At 34.1% G+C, this 15,781-nt stretch overlaps 1 protein-coding gene across 3 annotated transcripts in view; it reads left to right on the top strand.

Moving 5' to 3' along the window:
- LOC149772480 (ATP-dependent RNA helicase DHX58-like) overlaps nt 1-15,781 on the top strand; it is a 92,124-nt gene that overhangs the window by 60,867 nt on the left and 15,476 nt on the right. For all 3 annotated transcript variants that reach the window (XM_089947774.1, XM_089947773.1, XM_089947772.1), the window contains exons 12-16: nt 582-668; nt 6,856-7,028; nt 9,103-9,244; nt 12,819-13,067; nt 13,852-14,019. In XM_089947774.1, coding sequence (XP_089803900.1) covers nt 582-668; nt 6,856-7,028; nt 9,103-9,244; nt 12,819-13,067; nt 13,852-14,019 — 819 coding nt within the window. The remainder of the gene's footprint in view (nt 1-581; nt 669-6,855; nt 7,029-9,102; nt 9,245-12,818; nt 13,068-13,851; nt 14,020-15,781) is intronic.

Here is a 15,781-nt window from a genome sequence, read left to right as displayed (position 1 = left end):
GTTGGCGATACTTTTGTGGATTGTTCAATAAAAAAAAGCTGAATTATGTTTTGCTTTGTGGACAGCATCTTTATTGATTGTTCAGCAAAGAAACAATCTGTAAACTTGACATAGTTCCCTATAAATTTTACATTGTTATGTGTTTAATTAGCAGTTTAAGTGATAAACAGATGAATGACAAGTTGATATAATGGTATCTGAGAACTGCCATGACAGATGACTGGTTGATGAGAATATGTGCCTGAGTCTGGTCAGCATGTCTGGCAAATACAGGTTTAAATGATATATTTGCTGTTATAGACTATGTGTGTTCAGTTTAAAGCGTAGATAATAATGGTTCTACGAGTGGATGGAGAATGTTTAAAATCATATTATACCCTACTAATTAAATATACTGTAACAGTCATTATATGGTTGTTGAAATCAAAATGATACAAGATATTCAAGTGTAAATACACATTTTGTTATTAATTTTCAGAGAAAAATTTGCTTTAAAATGTAAGTTTCAGTCAAGATATGTTGACTCCAAAGAAATTTATGTTCTAAAACATTTCTTGATTTCTTTTTTTCTTCTGATATAGACAAGATAAAAATGAAAGACAGGACTGATGACTTGTGTAAGAAGAGGATCCTACAGGCAATGATTGATGTTCAGGAAAAGCTTCAGGGTATCAAATTTTCATTATCTCACCTGTAAAGTGAAAACAAGACCTTGGTATAATCTTTCAGATATTGTCGGGGGCCCCAAGTGGCCGTGTGGCCTAAAGCGCTCTCCGTTACGGATCACTGCCTTCTCACCTCTATCTGTGTGGGTTCGAGTCTAGGATTCAGCTAATGTGGGTATGTGAGAAAGCTTGCCAGTAGCTTCTCGTGGGTCGGTGGTTCTTTCCGGGGATTTCCCGGGTTCTTCCTCCACCATTAATACTGGCCGCCATGTATAGCCTTTCGTGTGCTGAAAAATGGCGTTAAACCCTACAACAACACCAACAATAACAACAAATATTGTCGTTTTATACTTTCTTTTTCTGTCTGATGTTTATGTCCATCTGTATGTAAGCACAAGTTTATTATATTTGTTTCTCCTAAACTACTAAAGTATTGTCATGAAACTTAACATTTATCCCAGGGCCTGGTCAGATCGAAATGAAAATGGTGCCCCTCAAACTTCCAATTGTGGCCAACATGGCAGCCATGTTTTGAGTCTGGTTTTTGCTTCTATTCAGAGCATATGGTCATTTCACCATGAGGATTTTAGTGAAAGATTTAATATAAATCACAAATGATTCTTAAGAAACAATGGTGCCAATCTACATCCAGCATGGTGCTCAAGATGGTTTTCTCAGAAATCTTCTAAATATTTCTTCTTCTGATCAAATGGTGTTATTGACCAGCAGTTTATGTTGAGAGATTTCCTAAGGCATGTAGATCTTACTTTAATAAAATGGTGCCAGTCTGTTTGCTAATATGGCCATGCAGCCATTTTCAAATTCTTGTTGTTGCTACCTCTCTGATGGTCATGTTGACGTGTATGTGTGTGTGATTTGCATTTTTAATGTAGCTTTAACAATTTTTCAGTCATATTGCTACAATGTCTGCAGTGTGGCAGTTTATAGTGATGCCTAGCAATGGGGCATCATATAGCAGACATGTAACATGATGTCCCACCCAGTCACATTATCCTGACATTAGGCTGACCGGTCCTAACAATAGCCTCTTAATGCTGAGTGCCAAGTGAGGCAGCTGTTAGTACCATTTTTGTAAGTCTTTGGTATGACTCGGCTGTGGATCAAACCCATGACCTTCTGCATCTGAGGCGGACGTTCTAACCACTAGGCCACCGGAGCGGTCGTCATGTTGACTTGGAGATTTCATTAAAAGTTAATCCTGAATGAAAATGGTGCCACATTGACCTTCCAATACAGTTGCCACAGCAATCATCATGAACATATGTGATGACTCCTAGTCAGATGGTTGTTTCAGTGTGGAGTTTTCATTTCAACACTTATTGCAGGAAATATTTTGGTCCTGTATGAAAATAAGGACTTGTGGAATTAAAGCCCAAATTATGGAAATATGATTGTTTGCAGAAAAAATCCAGATACTGGCTTGACCAAGTTTGATTTCGATCTGGGTTTTAGTGGAATTGGTCAGGCAACCAGACTAACTTTACTGGATAATACCTCAGACTCTTTAGACTGTGTGTATTTTGTGATGCAAAATGTTTGATGACCAAGTTATTGTTTATTTTATTTTTCAAAATGGTGTTAAGCAAAGGACATGTCAGGATGAAAGGGAGCAGTAAACCAGTAGTGCAGAAGAATAAATGGGAATATTTTGATTCATGGGGGAAAGGCAGGAACGGGGGTGATTAACATTTAATGGGCACATGTTGATTTGAATATGTCACATGGCAGGAAAGGTAATTGTTGTTGCCATGGCCCATGTGAATTTTTTTAAGGATTAAGTCAGATTGAGAGATATCAAGAAGACATTGAGCTGCTTAGGGTTTGTAACCAGCCCATTTTTAACTGCAGTTTGTGAAAATATTCTATTGATTTGAGGTTCAAAAGGTCAAAGGTGAAGGTCACTGCCTGAAATATTAAATATAGATGAAATATAGACATATACCTGGAACAAACTTTGTTGATGACTTGCACTTGGGGTAAGGAGGAAGTCTGTTTACTTTGAACTAAAAGGCCAAGGTCAATGTGACTGAGAACAGCACCATAGTTTATGCACAATAACATTACTTTCACATCATAGACCTTGACTAAACTTCGTAATTGGCCAGTACCTGTGGTGAGAATTGATTTTAGGGTTAACTGGTCAAAGGTCTAGGTCATTTCGTGTGAAAAAAGAAACGTGGTTTTTGCACAAAAATTCAGTTTTTTAATCCAGAGAACTATTTAACATAAAGCTAATTTACTTCTTTAAGTCAATGAAGACAGTGACTAGTACATTTCTTTGCTTTTTATAAAGATGTTGATTGCAAGCACTCTGACTCTCTAATGTTGACTCTTGGTTTTTATTCGCAATGTTTGTAAGTATGATAGCACAAAGAAGTACACATAGACTTATCTAATTCAGTATGGAGAATACCTTGTATGATATCAGTTCAATAAATTGGTTTTCTTGAAGAAACAAATTGGGATTAAACCAGATTTAGCCTGTGGGTATATTTCAGCAGTATTTGACATGATTTGAATGATCTCTGTTGTCTGTGATAGCAGGTTCAGAATCAAAGGCCACAAAAGGATTTTTTGTACTGCACTTATCACGAGAACCAGAATTAATTTTTTAATTTTTTTTTTAAACCAAGTTTTGGTATGTTGGAGTTTTTGAAAAATACCTGAGATGAGATAAGGACTCAGCATTTAAATACGATAAAGTGAACATACATGAACCTGTCCATCTGTCCTTCTATTCTTAAATACATCTATCACTTGGTTTTTATGGAACTTTAATTCCACATTGATTGATAGTGGGTGATCATGTTTGGCATGTTTCATATTTGGTATGTTTTAGGAGGATGAATATTTGATATCAAAGGCTTCTAATCCTGGATGCAGCCTGCAGGAAAGGAAGGAATGGAGATCAAAGTTATCTCACATGTACCTTCCAAATTAAAAATATTAACTCACTAAAAATTACTTTCAGAATTCATTTACTTTTGAAAAGTTGTTGTTGTTGTTATGGGGTTTAACGCCATTTTTCAGCACACAATAGGCTATGCATGGCGGCCAGTATTAATGGTGGAGGAAGGACCTGGAAAAAACCTGGGAAGAACCACCGACCCACGAGAAGCTACTGGCACTTTTGAAAAGTACCCAAACTAATTGCATAAACTGGTTGAACCACACACAGATATAAAAGCCTTTGATTTTGAAACATTATATCTGAGGTCTGGAGGTGATTACAAGTACATAAAGGGCAAATGCTGTATTCATTTTCATTTTAGGAATGTATTTGTTTCATCAGTGATAATCTTTTTGTCCAAGAGAGTTAGGAAATCAGATGACTATTATTGACTACGTTTTAAACAAAACACAGGTATGCAGACATACCATGACAGATAAATCCTGGATAATTACAAAATGAAGGCCATTTTAAACCTGCATTGAAACTGAATATTATAGTTCAAGTGTTAGATGAGATCCCATTTTTAGCACATCTGGTCGTATATCTGAAGAGCTTATGAGATGGCCTGCTGTCTGTTGTCCATTCGTCTGTCCATTACCTTAAGTTTATCATTGTTATTCCTACTTGGATAATTGCCATGACACTTAATGGTGCCATTAGGACATCAAATTTGGCTGCCATGGTGGCTATATTGAAACCATATTATCTCAACTCCTCCTGATTGTATAGTGACTGTCATATCTACATGGTTTTACCTGAAAGAATTCTTATAATGTCTAGCTGGGCCTAAATAAAAATGGTGCCAATCTGATGTCAAAATGCCAGTATCTTGAAAATCTTGTTATCACTGCTTCTCTGGAACAGAAGTTTATATTGACAAAACTTTTACTGATGTCTACTTAGTCCTAAATGAAAATAGTTCTGATCACTGTGGCCATCTTGACATTTTTTATCACTTTTTCTGGATGGATGATCATTTCAAAATAGGGTTTTCACCAAAAGACTTCTTCCAAAGTCTAGTTGGTCCTAATTGAAACTGGTGCTGATCTGTGATCCAATATGGCCACCATGGCATCCATCTTGAAAATCTTCTGGCTACTCCTTATGAATGGAATGTCATATTGAAATGAGGTTTCACCAAAAGATTTTTTATGATGTCATGTTTATCCTAAATGAAAATGGTGATGATTGGAAATCTTGTCTTTCAAGAATATCAGAGTTGATTTAAACATTCAACAGTTAAAAAGGAGAAACTGCAGGGGTCACGCTACCAGGCAAAGTGTGTGACTAAGTCACCTAAAAAAGGAAGATCTCACCTTTTTCTGTTAGGAAAGTAAAAATGAATTTGTCCTGTGATTGTTTAGATGTACATTGAGTGTTCATACTTTTTTAGGTGCTCCCTCACCTTAGCCATTTATTACCGGTGTTATGTTGTACCTCAAGCCATCCAATAGGTGGTGTTGATTTCAATTATGCTAACAAGCTCCTGCACATTCACAAGCATGTGTTTTGATAGCTGATTGACCATTAACCCCTTCCCGAGTAAGTTATATATGTCTCTGGTTATAGCAATTATCACTGGCTGATTTCTGCAAGTTATCATTTGATGATAAAAACATGTAAATTTATGTTTTGAAACCTAAACAATAGTATGTAAATAACAATTTGTGTTTTAAGAACAGAGTCTGTAACATGAAGATTTTAACTGCTGTGTGTGCATTATTTTCTTTATACTGTAAGTGAATCTGTCAGGGGGAAATAATGGTAGACATCACTGTGTCTGGGAAGTACTACTTTGTTAGATTATCTGTTTTCCTAAACATTTGGGCAAACATAATAGGGAAAATATTCAACTCGCAGAAAGCAGAGTTTCAATGTTATGTTATTCAAGATTTAGCAATAAAATGAAATTATGAGGTCCCAACATATGGGACAATGCTTTGTCATGGAATTTGAGAAGCGCTGTAAGTTCAAAGAAGGTTTCACTAAATTTTGTGAAAATAAGGGGAAAAAAGGCTGCAAAGCAAATACAATTGAACCAATTCCTCATGTTAGTACAAGTACATAGACAAATAATAAAACCATAAATTTGTTATCCTATAAATGGACTGTTGTAATGAAGCTAGAATGTGAGTGTTTACTTTAAGAAAACCCCTCTGTCTAAATTAGATGCACTCCATTGTTGACTGTTTCAGTTCGGTTCGAAAGAAGGTTTTAGTTCATTCACATCTTGTCTATGGATATTAAGGTTATGTTTCATGGGCAACAAAGAAACTGTGAAACAAAGAAACAAATTGGGATGAAGACACATATGTATTTGCTTACAGGGGTTGTTTCAAACATATTTACAATTTGTTTCTATTGCCATTTTATAGTGAACTTTCGTAAAGCAAAAAAAAAATCTTAAGCCTCTGAATTACAAAGAGTTAACCTTGTCACTTGTCATACTCACCTGCACTAAGGCGGTACTTTTTAAATTAAATTTCTTTAATTGATATAATTATGAAAAGAGTTTGAAGTAAATGAGACTTGTACCCCTCCTTAGGATGTATAAATACTGTTCTGTGTTCTTTTTTCCCAAGATGTACAAATTGTATTATTCTATTCAATAAATCTCACCTTTAATGTGAGTGCAGATTGACTACTATGATTAGGATAAAATTACTTTTGTTTTATTTATATATTTTTTAAATATTGTTGTACATCTGATTGGGCTTATGTATCGGATGAATCGTGCCTGCTTCATTTCACTATCTACTATATTGGATGAATCGTGCCTGCTTCATTTCACTGTCTACAACTTGGTCATCTCTCAATTTCCCAAGGTGGAATACCTTCATTTTTTCCTCTCATTTCTTTTTTCTTCTCTTCTTTTTTGGAATAATTTAAAACTTTTGAATAATATAACATATGTGAATAAAGTTGTATCTATGATATGTTAATATATTGATAAAATATTTCTGCATTGGAGAAATGATAATAAGAATTTTAAGATTTTTTTCTTAGTTTAAGCTATATTTATTATAGAAAGCATACATAATAGTTTAACTGAGAAAAACAGAAACTTTTGTTGTTATGTTTTTCTTGATATGGATTGCAAAATGTAGGATCATATGAATGAACATGTTTGATTAGGTTTATACAAAAAGTTTGTCAGATGTCCCTGAGTCAGTGATGTTCATCTGAAATGATGAACTCTTGATCTGAATTTTTTAGATGCTTGCCTGTTTGAGGAATCATTGGTTGATGTTGTGCAATCTAAACGGCCAAGAGATCTAAATTCACAACATTACACCCATTGGGCAAAGAATGTGGAAAGAATAGCTGCAAGTGAAGTGGAGAATCCAGAAACCTCAAGATTGATAATCTCCTGTGTCAAATATCTGGCGGTATTTTATTTTTTATAGAATGAAGCAAAAAAGTAGTAAGGCACATGAAAATTGAATGCCAGATATTTATGGCGGTCGTTATAATAAATCCTAATTAAATAGTAAAAGAAAGGTAGTAATAAAAGTGTATTAGCAGTATGTGTAGTAGCGGTAGTGGTGTATTCGTAGAACTAACTAGACATCATAGGGGGCGCTCACCAGTTATTATGTACTTTTGAGAGAGTGATGTATGTAAGGTGCTGTTGTTTGCATTTAAAATATGCACAATGGAGAGAATGGTGGCATACCGCTATGCTACATTAATGTAATGTGGATGATATTTCTTTGGAAATTGTACATGATTTAAACACACTGCTAACTAAAATGAATGCTCCCTTGTGCTAAAAAATCAGCCTGAATTAGTCTAAAGTACACCATCCATAGCAGCTATTACAATAGGGAAAATGAATTTTGCCAGACTAGACAATGCCAGCTTCTGAAAGTGCAATGAATGAATTACCAAATATATAAAATGTAAAAAAATGTTATTGGCTCTTTCTTTATACAATTTATCTCTGAAGTTCAGGAAGTGAAAATGACCAAGTGGAGCTAGCACTTTTTTGAAAGGTGCACATCTGGAGTAAGGCCAAGCTGTATACTCTATAACCCATATTACACCCATCAATTATATACCAAAATAAAGGGAACTGAAGGTTCTTTGAATTATACCTAAGATAAACAAGGTCTTTTTTAAATAGCCAGTATAACCAGTGAGGAAAGCCAGGGAAATTCTTATTCTTTAAAATCCTAACCCTATGCAAAATATGAAACTGTAGAACGCCACCATAAGTATTCTGGTGAAAACAGCATGTCAGTAGGAAGATTATCAAGATGGCTGCCATGGTGGCCATATTGGATGTTAGATTGGCACCATTTTTATTTATGAGCACTTAGACATCTTATGAAGTCTTTTATGAAAACCCCATATTGATATGACAATCCATTCAGGAGAAGTAGCAATAACAAGATTTTCAAGATGGCTATAGATAGCCACCCTATCTTTGACAACAAATTATTTCAGTTATACAGTGCAGTAGTTCTCAAATTTTTTCGAGCCACTGCCCCCTTGGTTATCCTCAGCATATCCTACCTTACCCCTTAAAAGCATTATTCAGCATTAGTGCCCCCTCAGTAATTCTACTGCCCCACAGGGACAGTACCACCCACTTTGGGAACCACTGATACAGATAGTGCATACTGAAAATGCCACCGCTGCTATTATTATGTACTACTACTACTACTACTGCAATTATTATGCTCTGCTTTAATGATCATGTCCTATTACTACCACTAATAAAAACAAAAACTACAATAATTGTAATGATAATTGTCACATTGCTATAGTGTTAGTCTAGCTTATATACCCTTATAATAAAAATTATTTTTAACACATATAACAACACATGATGACATCACAAATGATGTCAATATGTCATGAAGGCAGACAATATATTTGAGTTATAATGCATGCATTTCAAAGTCATTTCATTGCAGTCTTTTGTGGTTTCATCAGATGTTATAACTATTTGCAGTCATATGACAAACAGACTTGTACCTTATGTACATATTCCAAACATTTGGACTTTTCCCCCAATCCACACATTTAAGTACCAATAAAGATGTAATATTTCCTGCCAGTAATGAAAATTGTGACAGAGAAAAAAAAAAGATGAATTTACTTTATGTAATAATTTTTATGTTGCGATTGACAATATTAACACTTTGTATCCATTCTTTCCACACCCATCTCTATGGAAGTGTCATATCATGTTATCTGTCTTATTGCACACCATATCACATCACAGATTTCATTTCCACTAACTAACTTTTGTGGAGATACTTGGATCAAAACTAAATTTAGTATAAGGCTTTCCATTCAAATGTCCCATGTAAACTTTGATTCTCACCATTGTCAGCAAAAATTATGGGGAGTTATTGCCCCTGATTTGCTTACTGTAGAATTATACCCATCAGTTGCATAATATTGAAGGGGGCATTTGTGTCATTTTACAATTTCTTGCTGGTTTTATTTAAGACTTTCAATGAGGCACTGGAGCTGAACAGTTTGTTGGGAATTTCTGATGTCTGCAGATTTCTGGCAAGAAAATTTAATCCAGAGAAGGAACAGCAGAGTAAACACACGCCAGACGAGAGAGAACTGTTTCAGATAATTTCAAGTGAGTCATTAACTCAGATTTCTTAGTCCTGCTTCTTATAAGAAGTTAAATATATATGCCCTTGACAGTATTAATTCATATAAAAGTGCAGCTGATCATTTTGTTTAAATATTTTGGAATGTGCATTGAAAAAAAACCCAGCAAACCAGATGATGGTGATAACGATGAATAAGATGATGATAATGATTATGGTGATCATGATGATGAAGGTGATAATAATAATAATAAGAGAGGCACACCATCACAAGCATCTACTCTTTTAAACTGTACTGGTCATATATCAGAAGATTTGATGGTATGGTCATCTGTCTAGTATTTGATGTCCATCTGTCCATTAACACCAGTTGTTATTACTACTTTTCATAAACTTTTTGGAGGAGTGCCATGAAACTCTATGCACACATTCATCCCAAGGTCCAGTTGGTCTGTAGATGCAAATGGTGCTGCTCAGACATCTTAAAATTCTTGTTATCATTTCTCCAGAATCAATGGCCATATCAGTATAGGGTTTTCACTAAAAGACTTCTTTTAATGAATAGTTGGTCCTACTTGAAAATGGAGCCAGTCTTATGTCCAATATGGTAATTTTTTTAGAAAAAAAATGTCTTGTTATTGTTACTTCTCAAGAATTTAAAGTCATATTAACATGGGAGCTTTACCTGGCGACAGATTTGTTTGATGATCTGTTAATTCTAATTTAAAATGATTCTGTTGGGAAATCCATCTTGAATTTTTTTTTATTGATACTTTTTTTCAGTGAACAGGCATATCAACAAGCAGTTTTCACTGAAAGACTTCTGATGATGTCTTGTTGGTCATGAATGAAAATGTGCGCCACAGACATCCATTTTGGCTTCAACAATAAATGTATTGAAACTCATGTCACTAATGTTCAAAAATGGATAGTTATATTGGCATGGAGTTTTCACCAAAAGTCTTCTAATGGTGTTTGATTTGTCATTATTTAAAATGGTGTCAGCATTACATCCAATATTTGAAAATCTTATAACTCATTAATATCAGGGATGATTTCAATGCTTTGAAGATAAAGAAGAAGAAGTGATATTATTTTCAATTTCTGTAAATTCGTTTCAGAAAAGTATGGTATCAGTCCTTTTGAGGGAATTACCCACATCTCTAGTGGTTCATCCAGGATCTGAATCCTTGTCATTTATTCACCTATTATACCAGTTATCATCATCATCCCTTTGTTGGTGTAGATGGAGTTCAGATTACAGGAAAGGTTCATATTGCTTATGAAAATGTGACCTTTTGACCCCCACCTCATCTAGATCCAGGATCCCAAACTTTGCTTGTTATCTATTCACTCGTCCTTGTGGTAACATCATACTTTATAAGATGGCCCACCCTTAAGCATTAGCGATGACACACACATAAAAGGATGCACAGCCTACTACAAATATGGACACACTTATGATAACATATTAATAAAATGCCAGTATACTAATAGATGAAGTAGGAATTATATATCTACCATTTGTCAAAAAATAATGCATGGAAACTAAAATTTCCAGGAAGGTTCACTTCAAGATGAGTTAGTGCTATGATAATATTTTCATTCAAGCTAGTTTATATTACAAATAGAACTTCACATACAGACACACATATATATATATATATATATATATATATATATATATATATATATATATATATATATATATCCCATTATAATTTGCTTTGCTATAAAGCAATTCCAGATATAATGCAGTAGCGGTATGGACCCCAAATTTCAAAAATAATAATGTGAAGAAATTTTTTAAAATATTTTTCAGCATTTATCCGCTGAAAATCTTTATATAAAAGAACTACTTTACTTAATTGGAAAGAAATGTGTTTTCACCATGACAATTTAAATCTAATTTGCCACTGTTGTATTCATGCAAGGTAAGCTATTGCTTTCCAACTGAACACCAGAATTATCCAGGTCTCTAATTAGCCATATCGTCCTTGGTCCATGTCAGCTATTGTACCTGGCTAATGTACAGTGACTGTCGAATTTCCTTTAGCACTATAGCAGATCAGGTTACTGATTATACAGTGGACCAGCTTATTGTCGATCATTGTTTATTGACACCTGGATGGCAACAGATCACAGAAGGGATTACCAGTGGCGTGTCCTTTGAACACACTGCTGCTTTCTGTAATCTGTTGCAGTAGGGCATAGAAGAGATAAATGTTTATTGTAGCTACATTACAAATAAGGTCTATTCAAACAATAAAGTGAAATCAGATTTAAAAGTGAGTTTAGTCTTTATCAGAAATCATGAGTGAATTAAGACATTTAATCTCTCAATGGAGACGTCTAGGAAAATGAAATCTTATTTTGTGAATAAGGATTGTGATTTGAAGTGATTTATGGAGTAGGATGTTGAAAAAGGCTGAAATTGTTCTAAGGGGACATTTTAACTGATTTGATGTTATTCAGCATTGAATCAAAATTGATGAGGACTGCACCACTGTCAAATGTAAGACTGATGCTGTCATTGTCCACTTGCTTAGGTGCCCAATTTTTTTTTTACATTCCAATCAACAGGATCTACTAATGACAGTGACCAAGAGAACTTACCACAAACAACCCATGCTGTTTCGGAAGCCATATTTGCATTCAAGAAAGAACTGACATGGCTAGAAAGCCAGGACATTCAGCCCTTGAAAATTAAGAAGCTGAGAAAAATGATACTCTTGGCTAATAAAACCCCAAAACAAACAAAAGAAGTATGCTCCAGTCTGAAACAACCTAAAATCGTGAAATACTAACAGTAGCAAATGCACATCACATTAGTGAATAGTGTAAATCCTTTTTTGGATTTTGTGAATAAATATTTTTGTTTCAGACATTATTGTATTTTAAATAGATTATATACATGTATGTAAATTTGTCATTTTGTCTGTTATTCCATGTTCAAGAATTGCTAAAAACATGCTGCACATAATCTGACATCACTGTCACTAATCATTATATCTGACTTGTACTTTGAACTGAAAATGAGATATTTTATTGATTAAAATAATGATTTGATATTACTGAGTGTACTTGTTACAGATAGATGTTCATTTATTTAATTGCAAATGGATGTAGAAGTGGTCAATACATGATTGTGAGCTCCTAATTAAAAAAAATGAAGCATTTAATGTCAGGCTGCATTGGCTTCAGGAGCACCTAAATTTAATCATTTTTCTTCTCTTTAAGTGATTACAACATTTGTACTCACTCTAAACATGATGCAGCTGTATATTGAAATTATAATTGAAAAATAGTATTGGGGATTTGGTGTTAAGGTACACAGTGTGGCCTCGCTAAATTTTCTCCACAAAATCTTCAGTTAAATCTGAAACCACAAAATTGCATCACTGTGAATATTTCTGATTTTTAAATTAATTTACTAAATTAGGCAGATTAATTTCAAGACCAGCTTACTTTTGAGATGAAAACATTTCAGATATAGGACTTTATTTTCAAGTGACTTTGGCAAACTGTCCACTTGGTACTGTTTTTTGTTGTACAAATGGCCTCTTTAATTTTATATTGTTTGATTTTTAATTTATACAGAGGTACAGAAAGATCTTGGCGAATATAACAAGAGCAAAGACCAGAAAAATCCCAATCTAGAGACCATGAGTAAGATGCTCCGGGACATGCTTCTGGGTGAAAATGAGGATCAGGAATCCAGAGCCCTGGTGTTTGTAAAGGCAAGAGCCACATGCACAGCCCTTGCAGACTATCTGGATGGTGTGCTTGGTGGAGACAATATTCGTGTGCACAAACTGACAGGGAAAGCTGCAACTCCAGGGGATGAAGGTTTGTGTTATAGTGTACTAAACATACAATCTCACCTGTGTTTGATACATATAACTTTGTTTTAGAGGGATATGGTATCTGTTTCACTATAAACAGTATTAAGTTTTTTTAGTTAAAGTTTTTAAAGGTAATATACAATATACAATATTACAATGTTTAGTTAGGCAAAAGATTTGTTGTTTATTTGCTAACTGACAAGTGGTGCATGTATGTAGGAATCACATCATCAATTAATATGTCTTTCCATTTATATTTAATGTCATACTGCTTCTCTGGCACTAAGATATGAATGGCTACTATAATATGGAGGTTTTATGTGAATAAATGACAAGGATTCAATCAAATCTATCATTACCTAGCTTTAGTGTTTGCTTTAGTTGTAATTTGGTGGATTGACATCTGTTTAATTTTTTTTGTCCACAGCCACAGTTGTGCTGGGAAGGGGATTACTTATAACATCGGTTAGCAAGATAACAGTATATGTTATCATTATTTTTCAAGTATTAATACATTTTAAGATTTATTTTATATTCATTGCATGTTATCAAGCAATCTTTGGATACACCAAACAATTGTGCCCATGGAACTATTAATTTATTAATCTAATGCAATTTGTATTAACCCAACTGCTGTTGGGTTGCTTTCTTTGCATTAATGTATTTATTCCAAGTTACAGTGAGTAAACACTGAGACATATATATAAAAATAAATCACACAAAACATTCTTTGCTTTCAGTTTATAAATTCAATTAGAGTATTAAACTTCTATATCAATTTATTTCAGGGATGACAGAGTCTGAACAGACAGAGACACTGAATAAATTTGCATCTGGAGAATATACAGTACTGGTATCAACATCTGTTGGAGGTGAAGGAATTGACATCCCTGACTGTAATATTGTCATCAGCTATAACTATGCAGGGAATGAGATAACAAAGATTCAGATGACAGGTGGGTACTGTGCAATGCAGGGAATGAGATAATAAATATCCAAATGACAAGTGTGTACTGAAATATGCAGGGAATGAGATAACAAAGATTCAACTGACAGGTGTGATATGCAATATTTGGTGGTAATTCATGTAACAAGGAATAATCAGTGGGCACTAGCATGGAAGGATTTGTGATTTTTATTAATCGAATGATTGGTTTGCACCCTAAAGTGAAATGACAGGAGGACACTGTAATATTAAATAATCATGGCCACTGTAATATTGAATTATTGTTGCATTCAGGTCTGTACATGTAACATGGATTGATTAATTGGTTCAATAATACAAATGTGTGGAAGGGCATTATAATATGGAGAAAAAAAAGCTGAATTCTGTAACAGATGTGGGGAGGGCATTATAGCATGGAATAAAACTTGAATTCTATAAGATCAAATGATATTTGGTACAGTAAAACTGGAATGACAGGTGGTTAATGCTTTATAGAACATTTGTTCAGCACTATAACATGGAAAGAATGATGTATACTATACAATGGAATTAAAACTTAATATCTAACATGGAATAAGAAGGATATACTATAATATGTGTATAAAAATAAGAAATGTAAAATCGACTGATAGGATGATAGATTAACTTGGGATCTTGGGTTTGTGCCATAATATGGAATGAGGAATTTATGCCTGTAACATGGAATGCTGGATAGTAACAGTAATGTGGAATATTGGGTAGAACCAGTAAAGTGATGGCTGGGTCATGTAAAAGATGTAATGATTGATGGGTACTATATGTGTACTGAAACATTGAGTGACAATATATATATATATATATATATATATATATATATATATATATATATATATATATATATATATATATAGTCAGTCTAACATGATATATGAAATGGATATTGTAACATGGAATAACTGGTGGTTACTTATACATGAAATGAAGCAAGCTCCAAATCAGGAGTAATCCACTAGCCCAAGGCCAGTACGTTTCATGACAGGCTAGTAGTATTCATCATTTTAAGCTAGTAAAGTTCTAGTTGTTGCCAGTCAGTATATGTTTACTCCATCCAAGGTAATTTTCAAACATCTAAATAATAAGATGATGTCCAATTGTCTTGGAGCTAGTTACTTATGTTCCTATGGGTCATTCATGTCCTAGAAGGTGATTACAAGTAGGCTTTGACTTATCATACTTCAAAATGAGGCTCTAAAGTCTGTACTGGTTTTCATAGATCGATATGGTAAAGTTTATGTCAAAGACAGTACACCAGACATGTTTACTTGTCATTGATGTGCCATGGTCATCAAAATCCCTATTATTAATAACCATTCAGTCATGTATTGATTAGCAATCATGGAGACCTATATTTGATTCTTTTGTGATAACTCACACAGTGCTGATGCTCTCATGATGAGATCTGTTACCTTCCTTTCATTGAGAGGTACTGCCTAAAATCATTTGTGTGTGGAAGTGTCATATGTAATAACTCTGTGAATGATGATGAGATCTGTTACCTTCCTTTCATTGAGAGGTACTGCCTGAAATCATTTGGAGGTATGATATATAATAACTCTTTGAGTGATGTCTCTGTATCTTATTAAATCATTTGTCTGTGGAGGTATGATATGTAATAAGTCTGTGAGTGATGTCTCTGTATCTTATTAAATCATTTGTCTGTGGAGGTATGATATATAATAACTCTTTGAGTGATGTCTTTGTATCTTATTAAATCATTTGTCTGTGGAGGTATG

This window comes from Sinohyriopsis cumingii, unplaced genomic scaffold (assembly GCF_028554795.1).
Source record: "Sinohyriopsis cumingii isolate HCF-2022 unplaced genomic scaffold, ASM2855479v2 utg001460l, whole genome shotgun sequence".
Classification (NCBI taxonomy): Eukaryota; Metazoa; Mollusca; class Bivalvia; order Unionida; family Unionidae; genus Sinohyriopsis; species Sinohyriopsis cumingii.
Note: the sequence above shows the minus strand (reverse complement) of the source record. Positions and strands in the feature narration are given on the sequence as shown.